This window comes from Canis lupus, chromosome 15 (genome assembly GCF_003254725.2).
Source record: "Canis lupus dingo isolate Sandy chromosome 15, ASM325472v2, whole genome shotgun sequence".
Taxonomy (NCBI): domain Eukaryota; kingdom Metazoa; phylum Chordata; class Mammalia; order Carnivora; family Canidae; genus Canis; species Canis lupus.
In genome coordinates, this window is record NC_064257.1 from 1,119,268 (window position 1) to 1,132,611 (window position 13,344).

A 13,344-nucleotide genomic window follows, 5' to 3' on the forward strand; every position below is an offset into this window, starting at 1 on the left:
GCTTCTTCCATTTGAATAGTTTGCCTAACTTGAAACTCTCAGTGACTGATTTTGGTGGCTCATTCATTTCGTAAATTACATCCACCCATGAGCCTCATTCAGTGCTTGGCATATACAAGGTACTTTAGTATTAGCTGAACTTGTTGAGTGCCCTCCAATGTGCCTGACAACTAAACTGTATTTTTTGATGGCTCATTTATCTCCTTTCTCCTTCTCTTTCTCCCTCCCTCTCCCCTCTCTTTTTGTCACTTCCTATTTGGTATCTTTTGGATGTATAAATACTCTTTGAAAAAAAAATTTTATTGTAAAATATAACATAAAATCACCATCCCAATCATCCTTAAGTGTATAGTTCAGTGGCTTTAAATATACTCATAGTGTGCAGTTGTCATCACAATCCATCTCCATAAATTTTCATCTTGTAAAGTGCATATTCTGTACTCATTAAACAGTACAGGCCCCCATTTTAACCCCTGTCCCTCTGACCCTCCACCAAGCCCCTGGCAGCCACCATTCTTTCTGTTTCTGATTTTTTACTATTTCTAAGTATCTAAGGTAAATGAAATCCTATAGTATTTATCTTTTTGTGACTGACTTATTTCACTTAGCATTTCTTAATCCATGTTGTGGCATATATTAGGATTTCCTTCCTTTTTTATGGCTGGATTACTAGTCCATTGTATGTATATACCACATTTGCTTATCTACTCACTTGTCGAACACTTGGGATGCTTTCATATTTTAGCTGTTGTGAATAATAATGCTGTGAACAGGAGTGTACCAATATTATTTCAAGGCCCTGCTTTCAGTTCTTTTGGGTATATAGTCAGAAATGGAATTGCTGGATCATATGGTAATTATTTCATTCTTTGAGGAACCACCATACTGTTTTTTATGGGGGCTATACCATTTTACACCCTCCTAACAGTGCACAAGGGTTCCAGTTTTTCTACATCCTTGCCAACATTTGTTATATTTTTTAATCTCTTTTTTAAAAAATAGTAGCTATTTTACTGGGTGTGAGGTGGTATCTCATTGTAGTTTTGGTTTGCATTCTTTGATGATTATTGAATATCTTTTTATCTGCTTATTGGCCATTTTTGTATCTTCTTTGGAGAAGTATCTGTTCAGGTCCTTTGCCCATTTTAAAATCTGGTTTGGTTTATTGCTGAGTTTTAGGAATTCTCTATTCTTTTGGATATTAGCCCTTTATCAAATGATTTGTGATTATTCTTTAAAAAAAAAGATTTTATTTATTTATTTGCAAGAGATATATATAGAGAGAGAGGCAGAAACATAGGCAGAGGGAGGAGAAGCAGGCTCCATGCAGGAAGCCCAATGTGGGACTCGATTCTGGAAATCCAGGATCATGCCCTGAGCCAAAGGCAGATGCTCAACCACTGAGCCACCCAGGTGTCCCATGAATGTTTTCTTTCATTATTTTGTTTTCTTTTTTACTGTGTTGATAGTGTCTTTCAGTGCACAATTTTAAAATTTTTCAGGAGGTCCAACTCATCTTTTTTTTCTTTTATTGTCTATGAGTTTGGTATCCTATATAAGAAATCATCACCAAATCCAGTGTCATGAAACTCATGCCCTATGTTTTTGTCTAAGAATTTTATGGTTTAGGTCTTAAATGTAAGTCTTTGACCCATCTTGAGTTATTTTTTGCATATGACATTAGATCCAATTTCGTGCTTTTTTGCATATGGATATCCAGTTTTCCCAGCACCATTTTCTGAAAAGATGGTCCTTTCCCCCATAGAATGGTCTTGACACCCTTTTAAAAAAATCATTTAACCATATATGCAAGAGATCACGAGTTCATTCCTGGGTTCTCTGTTTGATTCCAGTGTTTGTAGTATATTTGCCTTTGTGCCATGACCACACTGTTTTCAACTATATTTTTGTAGCAGGTTTTAAAATCCGAAAGTATGAGTCCCCCTGCTTTGTTATTTTTGTTCAAGATAGTTTTGGCTATTCAGTGTCTCTTGAAATTCCCTATAATGTTTTAGGATGGGATTTTATATTTTTGTCAAAAAAAAAAAAAAAGGAGTTTTTGATACGGGTTACATTGAGTCTATAGATAGCTTTGGATAGCATTGACATCTCAACAATATTGTTTTCCAGTCCATGAACATGAAAAGTGTTTCCGTTTACTTGTGTCATCTTAAATTTCTTTCAATGATATTTTTGTAGGTTTTTTTTTTTTTTAAGATTTTATTTATTACTCATGAGAGACACAGTGAGGCAGAGACACAGGTAGAGGGAGAAACAGGCTCCCTGTGGGGAGCCAGATGCGGAACTTGATCTCAGGAGCGGGGATCACGCCCTGAGCCAAAGGCAGAGACGCTCAACCACTGAGCCACTTGGGTGCCCCTGCTGTTGTAGTTTTAATTGTACAAGTCTTTCATCTCTGATTAATTCCTAAGTATTTTTTATTGCCATTGTAGATGGAATTGTTCTGAAAATTTCCTTTTCAGGTTGTTCATTGTGTAAAAATGGAACTGATTTTTGCATGTTGACTTTGTCCTACTACTATGTTCAATTTACTTATTTTTGGATAGTTTCTACATATAAGATCTTTGGAGGTTTCTACATATAAGATCATATTTGTGAACAGAGATAAACATTTTCCTTTCCGATTTGGATGCCTTTTATTTCTTTCTTGCCTAGTTGCTCTGGCTAGAACTTCTAGTAGTATGTTGACTAGAAGTGGACATCCTTGCTTTTGTTCATGATCTTAGAAGTAAAGCTTTCAAGTCTTTCACCTTTGAACATGTTTGCCATGGGGTATTCATAGATGGCTTTTATTATGTTTAACTAGTTTTATTCTATTCTTAGTTTGTTAAGTGTTTATTATGAAAGGGTGATGACTTTTGTCAGTTACTTTTTCTACATCAGTTGAGATGAGCATGTAGGTTTTTTCCCTTTCATTCTGTTAATGCAGTGTATTACATTGATCACTTTTCATATGTTGAACTATCCTTTTCTATTCCAGGAATAAATCTCACTTGGTCATCATGTTTAATCCTTTTAATATGGTATTGAATTAATTTTGCTAGTACTTTGTTTAGGATTTTTGGATCAGTGTTCATAAGGGATATTAGTCTGTGGTTTCCTTATAGATGTCTTTGTCTCACTTTGGTATCAGGCTAATTTTGGCCTTATAGGGTGAGTTAGGAAGTGCTCTCTGTCTTTCAGTTTTGGGGAAAAGTTTGAAGTTTGAGAAGGATTGGTGTTATTTAAATGTTTGGTAGAATTTACCAGCAAAGCCGTCAGGTCCTGGGCTTTTGTCTTTATTGGGATATTTTTTATTACTGATTCAGTGTTACTAGTTTTAGGTGTATTCAGATTTTCTATTTTGTTGTAATTTAGTCTTGGTGGTTTTTATGTTTCTAGGAATTTGTTCATTTCATCTAGGTTATTCCAGTATGCTGGTATACAATAGCAAATGATGCTATTTCCTTCCCCCTTTTCTGGATCCTGTTCTCTTTATAATCAGTTGTAGTGTCCCCACTTTCATATCTAATTTTAGTTACTGTTTCATTTATCTCTGTTCTAATCTTTATTATTTCCTCCTTTCTGCTAGCTTTGGGTTTATTCTGTTCTTCTTTCTGTAGGTCCTTAAGTTGTAAAGTTAGGTTGTTGATTGAGATCTTTCTTGTTTTTTAATGTGTTTGTAGTTACAATTTTCCCCCTTGACACTACTTTTGCTATTCATCCTCTTGTCAGAGAAGATGCTTAGTTATATCTATCATTTATAAACTACTGAGACCTAATTTGCAGCCTGACATATGGTCTATCCTGGGATATGTCCCATGTGCACTTGAGAAGAATGTGCATATTGTTGGGTAGAATGTTCTGTACTTGTTAGATCTAGTTGGTTCATTGTGTTACGTCCTCTGTTTCCTTATTTTCTTCTCTCTGGTTGTTCTTTCCATTTGAGTGTGGGGTATTTATATCACCAGTTATCATTGTAGAGTAGTTAATTTCTTTCAGTTTTGTCAGTTTTTGTTTCATTTGTTTTGCTGCAGTCTGTTATTAGGTGTGTAAGTGTTTATAATTTTTCTGTACTGAACCTTTGATACATAATGTCCTTCTTTGTCACCTTTTTGATTTAAAGTCTATTTCGGGGGCTCCTGGTAGCTCATTTGGTTAAGTGTCTGCCTTCGGCTCAGGTCATAAAGTCCTGGGATCGAGCCCCACATCAGGCTCGGTGGGGAGTCTGCTTCTCCTTCTGCCTCTGCCTTTCCCCCTGACTTATGCTCTCTCTCACTCACTCTGTCTTTCTCAAATGAATAAACAAAGTCTTAAAAAAAAAAGTCTTATTTTGTCTGATATTAGTCTCTATTTCCTTTTGGTTGCCTTTTCCATCCTTTCACTTTTCATTCTATTTGTGTCTTTGGTCCTAAAATGAGGCTCTTATTCTTACTCATTCTGCCAATTTCTCTTGATTGGAGAATTTAACCCATTTATGTTTAAAATAGTTACCAATAAGGAGTGATTTGTCATTTTGCTCTTTATTTTATTTATATATATATATATATATTCTTTCTTGTCCCTTAATTTTTGCACTACTGTAGTCCTCTGTTTTGCTGATTTTTTGTAGTGAAATGTTTGAATTTTTTCGTATTCCTTTTGTGTTTATTGTATATAGCTCTTTGTAGTTACCATGGGGATTGGGGTTTACCATCCTAAAGTCATAACACTCTAATTTGAATTTATATCAGTGTAACTTTTATAACATAAAAAACTCAGCTCCTTTATAGCTCCATCTCCATCCCTTTTGGTTGTTGATGTCACAAAGTCACATTTTTTACATAGTGTGCCCCAAAACCTATATTAATAATTCCTTTAAATGCATTAGTCTCTTAAATTATATAAAAAACATGTGGAGTTAACAAATGAAAGTTTTAATAATACTACTTTCTAGACTAACCTTATTTATTTATTTATTCATTCATTTATTTATTTATTTATTTATTTATTTATTTAAGATTTTATTTATTTGAGGAGGCAGTAGCTCCCCTTTAAAGCCTCTGGAAATCAGTTCAGGTGGAGGGGACAAGCTTGCAGCATTGGTGGAAGGTGCAACAGTGGCCACCCTCCTTTGTGTCTGCATCTCTGTGATCAGAGCACAGGTCCCCAGTAGTTGAAGCACAATGGCCTTTTAGCCCACATTGGCTCCTCCTGTAAGCTGTGTTAGTTGTTCCAGGAACATGTATACAGCTGCCTACCATGCGGTAGAGATGGATGGATAGGTGATGGCTGTTGGGCTAAGAGTTGAAATTGACCAAAACTAACTGCAATTTATCCTCTAAGCCATCCTCTACAAATTGTAAACTGTCAGCAGACTTCCAGGGTTCCAAAGTTCCAAAGGCTCTAGGGTTTTCTGTGGTACTGGACAAAGTCTACCAGTGTAGCTTTGTCTAGGTTGGAAGAGAGGTTCCTGGTGCTACCTACTCTACTGTCTTCTCAGAATCCCTATATTTGTTTTTAAGTATCAAGATCTGTATAACTTGCCATATATTTTCACTGATTTGCTTTCTTCCATTTCATCTTTTTATCTCTTCTTGTACATAGACGGCTTATCTTCTTTGATCATCTGATAGGTTTCAAACCTATAGTTTTCCCTTTCAGGATACTTTCACTTTTCCAACTTGTATTAAATCCCAGAGGTGTACCGTCCCTTCTGTCCTTTGTCCCTTGGTTGGTTTTCCTTTCCTCTTTTCTTTCCCTGTTCAACCAAAATAATGAAGTTAGTTCTAAGTGCTGCCATGTTCTCTGCAGATCATCTCAGATCATCTCAGCCAGCCTTAAAATGCTCACGGTGGGGGGTGGGTACCTATGTTGCTTACAGATTATTGCCTCCAGCAGATCAGGAAGTTCTAGGAAAGGATAGAAGGATGTGTGGGTCAGTCTTAAGATTATTTCAAGGGCCATGGTATATGTTAGCCAGTGGCTCCCCCTTTCTGAAATTGTAATGCTTTTCTTCAATTTTGTGACCTAAATTTTTAAGTAAGGTCCAGTGTACCTTTTGGTTTTGGAACTTGGCATTTGTGGTCATGGAAAAAGCACTAACCATCTGCTGTCCCGTGTGCGTGTGGCCAAGCACCTCTTCTGGATTCTTTCTAGACTGAGATACCATAGGTTACTTTTGTTTTGTTTTAAGATTTAAAAAAAAATTTTTTTTTATTTTTCCTCTAAGAATATACTAGAGCTACAATTTAGTATAACTCTTCTCTCTTCCTAAATCTTATGTAAATTGATCAAAGAGCTTAGTTCTGACTGTAAACTTTACTACAAAAAGGCATGTCATCTTGGGAGGCAGTGGCTAGAATTCAGAAGTGCAGGGTTCTGTTCCTGGTTCTGTCACATTTTCTCTGTAGGTCTTAACGTCCTCATCTGCATGAATAGAGGGAGGCCTGAATTAGGCTGTCTCAGAGGCTATTTTAAGCCTGGACAGTCTGACATTCCACTGACAGGTAAAAACTTGTGAGCAGCCAAATAGAGTGTTCCTACCTTGAGTATCTTTTTACTTGCCTCTGGGAAATGGTTGCTGTTTTCTAGTTTGATTACAGCATTGCTAGAATGCAGTTGTAATATGTAATTCTAGACACAGTAGAATACCTAAGGGAGAAATAGCCTTTCCAGAATTCCAGATGTTCCATACAATGTGAGCCAGTGTTATGGTTCTTCTTCCCCAGGAGTAATGGGGGGCTGGGGGGAGCATATGATGTTTGCTCCCTTCCCTTTCTACTTTGCATTAGGATGCAGCATAATTGACATTTTAGAGCTGTTACACTTAATGGCTCCTGTCGATGAAAATATATTAAGAGCCTTCAGAAATGCCATTCAAATGAGATCTCTGTTTCCCATCTTCACACTTCTAAATAATACATTTTTCATCAGCTTTACTTGATGTAGCTCTTTTAAACGTGTGCAAGCCTTTCCTGTCACTCTGTGCCTCTACTCATTCATTTTGTTAATCAGCTAGGGCACACATATAAGTCTTCTTTGAAAGTGAAAAAGTAAGGAAGAGAGGGACAGTGTTTCTTAGAGCCCATGATCCAGGAGAACTGGATGTTCACGCTAGCCCTGTCAAACTGATGTGCCTTTGGGCATGTCAGCTTAGTCTTTCTTTCTGTGCCTCAGTTGCCTCATCCATAAAATGGGGATATGCCCTGTCTTGCCCTCATTTTGGACTGAATGGAAGGCTCAGATTCAGATGATAACGTAGATATGAAAATGCTTTTGAACTATTATGAAGTGTAACAGCAGCAGTAGAGATGACTTGCCTGCAGGCTTTCAGACACAAAGAGGCAATGCCATAATTAGCATTAGTGTACTAACACTAAGCCTGGCACCACCTTTGGTATTAGCATCTGAAAGAAGTACTTTTTCTTTCTTCTTCCTTGCCTTACCTGCTTAGTTTAGTTTTAGGTAATAATTTTATTAAGGTCTTAATGCTTGACTTGTTTTATTTATGTAACTCTGTTTTCCTTCATTCTGCCTTTCAATCTGATTAGGAAATTTGTACATAGACTCCAGGCAAAATCTCCCTCCTTCAGTGATGCCGCCCCCTGGCTACCCTCACATCCCACAGGCACTCAGCACTCCAGGAACGACAATTGCAGGTAATTTGGGGTGTGTTGTGTTGCAGTTGGTACTCAGAGTGTAGTATGAAAAAAGATCTTAGCTGTCCCAGTGTGAGGCTGTTCAGGAGGGAGTGAACTCCCTGGTAAGGGAGGATGGGGTGACAGTGCACAGTTACTTGGTTTTAGTGCTGGGTGAGGGGAATTAAGTGACATTTGGTATTTGGACCATATGACCTGAAGTCTCTTTGATGTTATGATTTTAATTATATTGTCTTGCCTTTCTAAAGAGGTCCGGGGGCATAGGGCTTGTCCTGGGGTCTTAGGCATCTTTGAGGCTTTTTGACTTCGACAGGACTTGAACAGGCTTCAAGAACTTGTTTGATTAGCTCCTGTATATTCTGCTCCATTCATTCTCCTCATATCCCCCCCCTCCGCCCCCCCAGCTCTAGTTTCTAAGGATGTCTCTTACAGAGGAGGTAAGTTGCAAGAGTCACTAGTTCATAAGTGTTCCCCTGGGTTCCTGAATGCTGGATAAGTTACATTTATCAGGGCAGCAAAGGCAGGCATGAGGGTGGAGGTGGAAGGGAGCTTAAGGAGGATCTAGATGAGGAAATTAAGGCTCAGGAGTGGAGATAACTTACCCAGAGCCACCAGTTTTGCTAAAGGAACAAACCAGGACTCGAGTCTTGATAACTGGATTTAGAGTTCATTGTTTTCTCCACTTAGGCTGCTTGAGGAACAGAAAGGTCATTTGCAGGTGTGAATTTAAAACACCCTCACCTAAAAAAATAAAACCCCCAACAAGTGTGTGCCAGGCAGTAGTGAAGGAGGAGTTGGGGCCAAGTGACCTGTACTTTGATGAATGTGCAGGAATAAGTGCTCAGCGGGGTGAGCTCTCCTCAGCGCTCACCAGGAACCTGTAGGTGGCAAGATACTGTAGTTAAGACTCTGGAACTGGATTCCCAGAGTTTGTGTTCTGATGCTTTGCTGCTTGGTAGCTGCCTAATCCTCCTAGCTCAACCTCTGGTCTGTTAAAAGGGAGCTCATAACACTAACTCCTAGGGTTGTTAAGAGAATTAAATGAGGATTATACATAAATCACTTAAATTAGTGCCTGGCACATAGTAAGAAATTAATAAGTCAAAAAATAAATACAGGCATTTCTGCTACACTGTGATATATTGAAAGTCTTAACATTTTATAAAATGGTGCATTAAAATATACAGGGCTTATAAATAAAATAAGATTAGCAGCAGACTACTTGAAACTTTGTAATCAGATCAAGCAAAATCAAAAACTGCAACAATCCAGTAAAAATTCCACAACATTAACAGCATATGTTTAATTCCTAATAAAATAATGAATTCTGCAAGTAAATAGAAATTACACTTAAGAGAAAAAGTCTGGCTTGGAATCGGGTTTGACAAAGCTGTGGAGACAAGGGCAGAACGCACCAAAATTGGGAGAGGACAAGCTGCACACAGCCACACTAATCTAAGAAGACTGAGTGTGGAGAGGGTGGGCATCCTATTTCTTCACTCTGGTCCACCATGGCTTCCTGCATTCAGCTGTGTTGATATCCTCTATGTTCACCCACTGTTACTTGGTGGCACAAAAGTTAACTTGCTGAGAATTCAGGATGACCCAGTGTGACATCACTGGTATGCTGGCATCATTCCCCTTTTACCATTCTCATGGGAGCCGGTTCATGTTACTGGAACATATATTGATGCAGGACAGACTAAGAGAGAGGGTTGTATCAGCATTTGGACACTCTAGTGTTCTTTTTATGCCCTCCTTGCTACCTCCTGGAGTAACCAAACAGGCATATGTATTTGGAGGTCAAGTGAACAAAGTTCAAATCTATTCGCCTTCCTAGTTGTATGACCTTGGGTAACTTGTTCCATTCTTTTGAATCCAAGCACTGCTATCTATAAAATGATCATAAGAGCCACCTCAGTGAGAGCTTCTGAGTGGACTAGGGAGTTAATGTGCACCAAGTGCCTGGCACAAAGGAAGCGCTCAGCTGACATTCATTAATTCCTTTTATCTCTACCCAAGTCACTACTGACGTTGCCTCCTTCCTTGCAGGCCATCACGGAGCCATGAACCAGCAGCACATGATGCCTTCCCAAGCCTTCCAGATGCGACGTTCTCTGCCTCCAGATGACATCCAGGATGACTTTGATTGGGATTCAATTGTGTAGAGCTTGTTTCTGCAAGGCACCAGACCCCAGCGTCACCTTTCTGTGCAGTGAAGGGAAAGGTTTAAGAGAATCCAGTTGAGAAAACAAAGTTGTTAATCACTTTACCGATGTTATCAAAATTTCTTTTGAAGACAATCAAAAAGATTTTGGCTGGATAACTTACTGCTTTTATCTGACCCAAACAAGTACTACATGTTTGTCTCCCTGCCAGCTGCCCTATGTAGCTCCTAACTGTTGTGTGATTTGAACAGCTTTTGCATATTTGTGTCAGTTTGATGTTGACCACAAGTGCCAGACTGATTTTTCAGACAGAGCCTATTTTGCTGCAAGCAGTTTATAGATACATATGTGTAAATATATGTACAAAAATTACTGAAAGGCTTCAATTTTTCTAATTGGATTATTACGTCTTGAAAAGAAAGTTACTGTGAGTTTTTATTCCTCATTAGGCTATTTTCTGCAGGATGCTTTTAACTGATGTAGGCAACTGAAAGGAAATAGATTTTTTCAAAACCCAATTCCCCTTATTTAATCTTTTTTCAGAGATGTGGGTATTGAGTTCAACTCAGCAAGTCAAAGAACCCAGAGTTTGATACTCTCCAAACAATCCAGAGGGGCATGTTGTTCCTGAGCAGCATAAAGAACTGACCAAATTTGTTTTGATGGTTGGGGGATTACAGAGTTTATGTCGTACCTTGTCAATGTCTGTTTTCTTAAATTTGCATTAGAACAGTTCTAAAATGTATTTGATCAGTTAGCAGCTGAGCATTGCTTGGCTCTTTAACAAAATCATTGCCTCCATAGTCACCCATGTATTTATTATTCAAAAGTGTTATTTTAATATTTATTGCTACCTTCTGTGAATGCTCAGCTCCTCTTGGGTTCATTAAGGAGAAGTGTGGTGTCTGAAAGCACAGAATTGTTTTTCTTAAGAGTTTACAGACAAGACAATCAGAGAGATTGTGTCATTCTCTTTATCATCGCTCATTTTACCATGTGAGTATATTTCTCTATCTTAGCATTCCTGCTGATTGAGACATATTAGCTAAATAGGATTTTTCTGGAATTCAAATCAGAGTTCATTTGGGCAATAGAACAGCAGGGCACTGTGTATAATGCAAGTTTCCTCACTTTCTGTTTAGGAAGCACTGAAAGGAGGATAGAGCCACACACAGATTTTATTTGCCTCAGTCTTCAGTGCAGAAACCCTTAAGTGGTCTGCTGTTTCTCTTGTCCCGTGTGTCTGTGTATGCATGACATTGGGTTACTTTCTTTGAAATGCAGTGTGCCTCATTGGGGTTTTTATTAGTTTTTTGTTTTGTTTCATATTGTATCATAGTTACTTTGCATGGATTGATTGTCTTAGTTTTATAATCAGTTTTATAAAAGTAACAGAAATGAGATTTTTTTTTAAATGAATAGGTTTTGAATTGGTTCTTTAGACCATAAAAAAAGGCAGAATTTCTTTCATTTATAATGGGGGAATGATACGTTCCATCAAATCAAGGAGTAATAACTGCTCACTGGTTGCTTTTTAGCATCTCTAGTCTCTTTATCAGCCATTCTTAAATCACTTTAATTAGCCTTAGTGATAATGTGGTTGAGTGTTCTCTACTTGAACTAAACAGACATCTTTGTTTCTGTATGTGTGTATGTGAGAGTGTTTGTCAACGTGTGTGTGGGTATTTTTTTTTTTTTTTTAATGGAGTGTTGCCTTTAATGAATCACTGGGAAGCCAGCCATAGTAAAGCTGGTGAGGTTGGGGAGAAAGGAAGGGCTTTATGTTCCTGTTGTTTGGACCCTGCTTGGCATGAAAATGGAAGCTCAGTTCCAGCCCCTTGGATCAGTGAAAATCGGAGGATTCTGGCAAGACCACCAACAGGCCCCTCTTACACGGATTAGAGGCCAGATGAGATAGCAGCCTGCAGAGAAAAAAACTTGAAAAAATGGGGTGTGGGGGGGTTCAATAGTCTGCTCAAGTCACTGTTTTCTAGATACCAAAATAGCTGTTTTGAAACTTTAAATTGCTTGGTTAGCAATGTGCACTTTAAACAATTTGGGTATTAGAATGCAGTCTCACATTGAATGATTTGAGTAGAAACCACTGATGAAGATTTTACAAATTCTGTGAAGCTAATTTCCCATTTGGCAATCATTTACTGATTTGCAGTGATCAATATTTTTATGAGAATTTAAACTTAACACAAATGGCCCTGGAGGCAGAGCCTCCACTCAGTCCCATTGCACTCTTGTGATTCAGGTGGCCCAGGAGCCCAGGACAGGCCTTCACAGCGGGCTCCAGCCAGCCAGAGCCACCTGGTGAGGTGCAGAGCATCCCCTCTAGTGGCTGTTTCAGTTGGTAGTTGTTAATACAGAGCAAGTTCTGTCTTGGGCTTAAATTGACTGAAGACTTTTGGGGAAAAGTATAATAAATGCATATAATCAAATGGGGGGGTACTCTGTCCAGGAGAATAATCCGACTGGCATTTGTGGCAGTTTTTGAAATGTAAATGTATTCATGTGTGTTCTTGTAAATACATGTCTCTCAGATGTCCTTTGAAGTGGGAGGGAATCAATCCGGGGATTATTTCAAATGGAATAGAGTATTTTGATATTGTTCATTCAGAGGGTGATGTGTACATATCTATATTGTATATATGTGATGAAAATGCATTGGCTTTTTGTGCAAACACAATCTGCTCTCTGTACTGCTGTTGGACAGTCAGTGTTTTAATGTTTCTACAGTTTTGCTATTGCACGATTTCATATTTTGCCTCTATGATGAACGGCACCCATTCTTTGTAACTGTTTAGTGCTGTAAAGAAATACCCCAAGTGTCATTAGGATTGTTGCTGCCAGAACTGATATGCATGAATGGCACTTAAAATAAATATATTATGTTAACTCTATTCTCAACACCAGTTGGCCTGTGTCATTCGCTATAATCGAGGGAGCAAGACTGGAGCCAGTCCCGATGCAGAAACTTGCAGACAGTCCTTACGGCCTTAGAGATCGTGTCCCATGCGTTGCTGCCTTTAGGAATATCTCACTAGCTCTGTGAATTTGGGGGACTGACTTAGTTTTTCTGAGCCTCATTTTCCTCATTTGGAATGCCTTCAAAATGAGGGGATAGTAATACCTTTCTCCTAGAGTTGTAGTGGGATTAAATTAACTAATGCATTTCAACATTTCGAACAGTACCTGGGCCATGAAAAAGCACTCAGCATGTGCCAAGTGCTGTGCTAAGTAGATACTGTTATCCTCATCTCCCAGGATGGTTCCGACTCAGAAGTACAGTGGCTTACCCAGATCCTTTATTAGAAGTGATAAGAGCTGGGTTTGAATCCGGGTCACCTGATTCTTTTACACCATCCTCTTACTTTCAAGAAATTCCCCTACTCCCTGTGTCCTTGACCCCATTCCTGCCCCCAGATGTGCCTTCCCAGAGGGCTACCACCCAAAAGTGAAAGTGGAGCTTAACATTGGCTGAGCACACACACTCTGTCACCCTTCCCGTGAGAAAGCCACGACTCCTG

The 13,344-nt window shown here is 38.6% G+C and overlaps 1 protein-coding gene across 6 annotated transcripts in view; it reads left to right on the top strand.

The window, feature by feature from the left end:
* Positions 1-12,717, top strand: part of FOXJ3 (forkhead box J3) — a 141,746-nt gene extending 129,029 nt beyond the window's left edge. For all 6 annotated transcript variants that reach the window (XM_025419712.3, XM_035698751.2, XM_025419707.3 and 3 more), the window contains 2 exons: positions 7,533-7,640; positions 9,693-12,717. In XM_025419712.3, coding sequence (XP_025275497.2) covers positions 7,533-7,640; positions 9,693-9,808 — 224 coding nt within the window. In that variant the 3' untranslated portion in view covers positions 9,809-12,717. The remainder of the gene's footprint in view (positions 1-7,532; positions 7,641-9,692) is intronic.
* Positions 12,718-13,344: the final 627 nt, after the last annotated feature.